Source organism: Momordica charantia, assembly GCF_013281855.1.
Source record: "Momordica charantia cultivar OHB3-1 chromosome 3 unlocalized genomic scaffold, Mcharantia_2.0 BLBB01000003.1, whole genome shotgun sequence".
Taxonomy (NCBI): Eukaryota; Viridiplantae; Streptophyta; class Magnoliopsida; order Cucurbitales; family Cucurbitaceae; genus Momordica; species Momordica charantia.
This window is the reverse complement of record NW_028275161.1, coordinates 19,183,006-19,187,488: the sequence shown is the minus strand read 5'-3', so window position 1 is coordinate 19,187,488 and position 4,483 is coordinate 19,183,006. Positions and strand designations below refer to the sequence as shown.

The 4,483-nt window shown below is 33.5% G+C and overlaps 1 protein-coding gene across 1 annotated transcript; it reads right to left on the bottom strand.

Annotated features, from left to right (window-relative positions):
• Positions 1–2,811: 2,811 nt before the first annotated feature.
• LOC148212521 (uncharacterized) lies at positions 2,812–4,188 on the bottom strand. The gene has a single exon (XM_088121434.1). It carries the CDS (start codon positions 3,975–3,977, stop codon positions 3,417–3,419), a length of 561 nt encoding a protein of 186 aa, XP_087977560.1. The 5' UTR covers positions 3,978–4,188; the 3' UTR covers positions 2,812–3,416.
• Between the last annotated feature and the right edge of the window lie 295 nt (positions 4,189–4,483).

Genomic DNA, 4,483 nt, shown 5'->3' with positions numbered 1-4,483 from the left:
TAAGTTTGTTCTCGAATCAATGAGTTTGTATCTTCAGCTTCTGGCGTATTGAAGAATCTTTAAATTTTTCAGCGGTGATGTTTGATGAAGTTTGTGGCTTGGTGAAATTTTTGGCTTGCTTGACGAAATTCAAAACTTTGTGAAGTACTTCGACTCGTGAAGTCTTCAGCTTGTAGCTTGTGAAGAGTTATTTAGTTTGTGATAGATGGAGTTCGCAACTTGATGAAATCTTCAAGTATTGTTGCTTGAGAAGAATTATTCAGTCGGTTGCTTGACGGACAGAAGATTCAGTGTCGAATTCTTCAGGTCTTGTCGATTATGAATGTTTTTCTTGACTCTAAATGGTTGTAGATAATTCTGAATGCTCTGACGACTCTGAATCTCCAATTCTTTTGAATCTCCCCAAATCCCATAGATGAGAGATGATCTCTCTATCTATTAAGTTTTGTGGGTCTTATGTTGACCATAAGATTAATAGGCTTAGGTCCAATCTCCTTTATGGGTTGATCCATGTTATCGAACGGTCATAACAAACACATGGCATAATTTAATTTGTCAATTATGACACGTGTAAATTTCGAATTGGTCCTAAATATAATCTTAAATTAGCGAAAAATTTCTCCTTCGTCAGCTACTTTTCGATTTTGATGAAAGAGGCCATTACATGAATATGTTAAATAAATATGTATTTGCATATATGGCAGCAGTATAATTCAAATAAAAGAAGAAAAAAAAGATCAAACACATAAAAAGAGTTAAATTTATACTATATTTAAAAAAAATTGTAACATTCTTAAAAATACATATTTAATTACTGAAATGGAGTAAAATTTCCCATTTTAGTAAATGTTTGAAAGAATTCTTTTTCCCCTCTTATTTATTTTTCCTGTATTATTACTCTGAAAAATACACATTTAAATAAAATTGTACTTTTAGTAATGTAATACTTAGATGTAATTTCTTTCCACGAGCTACATTCTTTTTTTTTTTTAAGTTCAACTTTCAAAAAGCTACGTAACAACAGCAAAACATTGCCAACACAAATCTAGGACCAAAACATTAATCACTTATTTTCTAAATAATAAATATATATATATATATATATATATATATATATATATGTTTTTGTGGCTAAACATCTATAATTTTTACCCACCAACTTCTCTTCATACAATTTCACTGTTTCTTTTATACTTATTTTTTCTGGTTGCAATTACCCTCTCGCTTTTAGTAATCATTTGTTGAAATAATGTATTAATATATTAGAGTTTTTTTTTTAGAATATGTATTTTATATCTTAGAGGTACTTCATACCCAATAATAATTTTTTTATACGATATATTATGAAAGAGATGATGTGGAGAGGGTTAACCAATTGACCATTTTACTAATGAGGAAACCATAGTTTAATTAATAAAAATTATATTTAAAAAAATCAATACAAATGATTGATTGCTTTATAGCTAACATATAACGGCATTATCATATATATATATGATCAATTATGATGACAGCCTTTCTCGGAGTTTCTCTCGTGTGGCAATGAAGGGGACTATATCCTTTTTCCTTCTACGTGTATCTCAAAATATCTTTTATCTTTTCTACGCATCCTTATCCCAAATTAAACTATTTTCTTTTCTTTATTTGCCTTAATTACACTATTTTTTTACGAACTACATCCTCAATCTTAATACTTTAATTATCGCCAAACACGAGCTTAACTCGATGATAATAGATACATGTCTCTGATCACAAAGTCATGAGTTTGAATCTCCTACCTTTCATTGTACTTAAAAAAAATACTCTAATTCCTTCGTTGTACTTAAACAAAATACGTACTCTAATTATCTAATTGAGGTTTAGTGAATGTGATTGTGATTAACTATCAACTTTTTTTCATTTAATTGGGAGTTTCTCTACCTCGGGTATTCGAATCTGTTTAATTTTGGTCTTATTTTTATCATTTTTCTCAATTTGATGACGGATAGTAGATGACCCGTCTAGTTTTGAAATCTATGAGATAATTTTTTTTCCATTTTCTTAATTCAACCTATATAGACGTAGAAGATTGAAGTTTCAACCTCTTTAAATAAGATAATTGATGTCTTATCCATCATCCACTAGGTTTAACATGTAAATAAATTTTTAATAATTATGAATTTATACATTTATTTTAACCCCTCAAATTTGCCATATTAGCTAGCATTAAATATTATAGTGGAGAGCCCCACGCATAAAGCGATGGGATAATAATGGCATTTACTATGACCAAGCCTTGTGGGTGACAATGCTGATTAATTAAACTATTAAATCTCAAAACATTATGCGGTGCAGAAAATCAGGAAATTAATTTTTGCAAATTTGACTTTATTCGAATACACTATAAACTACAGTAATGGTTGGCTCTTTCAAAGTCACAAAAATTCCAATGGGACTCAGATTGACATGACCATTACACATCGACTTCTTTTTTTAAATATTATACGATGCAATACTATTCACTATTATTATATTCATATTCTTTTTCCTATAAGATCTTCAAATTAAAAATGTCAGAGAAGTTAAAGGGATATTGAAATTTAAATGACCAAATTGCTAAATTTGAAACATCAACAGGGAAATAATATATTTTATAAAATGAATATTTAGTGACATAAACCCTACACAATCCCAATAAAATGTGTTTATCTAGTTATTTTCTACATACAACTATAATATTCACCAAAAATAACAACTATATAAATAAAGCATGAAACTGAATTTGGATAATTCTAAAAGTGAATACAAAAATTAAGAACGTGGTAAGTAAAATTTGAGAAGGAGAAAAACACATAAAGTATTATTAACTGTAAAAGGGAAAAAAAAATGATGGCATATGGAAATGACCCATAAAAATAAAAATAAAAAATGGGCAGAGAAAGTAGATTATTGCAGCTGTACAATCATCATCATATCACAATCACTCAAAATTATGTTCATGCACAGAGATGAATTCCTAAACAGTGGAAGTGGGCTCTCTTTCTTTCTCCTTCCTCCCCCCCCCCCCCCCCTCTCTCTCTCTCTTCAAAGTTTCTCAACAGTAACTCTGCACTGAGGAAAAAAAAAGAAAAATTCCCCACAACCACAATTTTGCAGTAAAACACAGAAAGTAGAGAAAAAAAAATCCACATTCTTAAAATTTAGATCTCTCTCTGTATATTCCGATCCCTCCAACAACTTCTCTTTGCAACTGGCTTTGGAAAAAAGAAAAAAAAAAGGGGAATATATATATGTACTGCAAATGAGAACTGATCAATTATTTTCGGGTTTTCTAAGAAGGGAGAATGAAATTTAATTATGATGAGATGATATATTTTTTATGTAAAAAAAAGAAAAGAAAAAGAAAGGAAAAAACGGAGAACCTGAGGAGGCGGTAATTAATTTGACAGGTGAGTGGCAGTGGCAGTGGGAGACTCGCAAATGCTCTCCAGGTGGGGCCTCCAGACACCGACGCGGCCGCGGCGCCGTTCGCGGTGCGTGGAGGCCTTCTCGGAGAGTATTTCGGTGAGGTACTGGTCGGAGAGGAGGAGGTTGGTCATGGAAATGGCGTTGTCGGGTACGGCGCCGTTTCGTTGGGAGTTATTATTAATATTATTATCTGGATTATTATTCTTGACCTTATTCCTTCGGGCGGTGGAGGTTCGGGAGCGGGGGTTGGGAGGGAGGGGCATGAGGAAGTAAATCTTACCACGCTGGAGCTGGGCCTCCGGTGGGACGACGACGATCTTGGGGAGAGCGGCGGAGGAGTCGTGGTCGGCGGCGGCGGGGGAGGAGCTGGGCCTCTTGAGGACGTGTTTGGGGTGGGCTTTCATGACGTCGCAGGCCTTGATGGAGCCACTGATTTCTTCCACGTAGCCATTGGAGTGGACTATGCGTATCACATCCAGAGCTCCACATGGTAGAATGCAAGATATGCAGCATCTTATGCTGTTTTTCATCGCCTAATTTCCTTCTCTCTTTATCTTCTTCCGTCAACCTCTCCCGGGGAGACACAGAGAGTCCAAGGAAAGAGAAATCTTGGGGAACCACACACATAAATAAAACACCAATATGGCAGATCATCAAACAAACACCAGCGATCGACACCTTCATTTTCATTTTCATTTTCCTTTTCCTTTTCCCCTCTATTAATTAATTAATGTTTAAATTTCTAGTACTATTAGAATATCATGTCCCTCCCATTTACACGATAAATGAAATAAATTAATACACCGCTGACGTGGATAACAATAGAAAGTAAAATAGTATTACCAGGAATTTTTCCCATCCTTTCACCCGTCATTCCCACACAGGTAAACTTGGAATCTCCTTTCTTTTTACTTCAAATGTAGTTTCTGTAGTGGAGTAATATGCCAAAACGCATATTTATTTTGGGATTAAATTCAAGTCCAATTAAATTGTGGGCATCTAATTTTATTCCAAGTTGAAGTAAAAAAATCATGAT

What these genes read in the sequence shown, in the direction of transcription:
- LOC148212521 (XM_088121434.1), bottom strand. Translation starts at nt 3,977, where the DNA reads ATGAAAAACAGCATAAGATGCTGCATATCTTGCATTCTACCATGTGGA.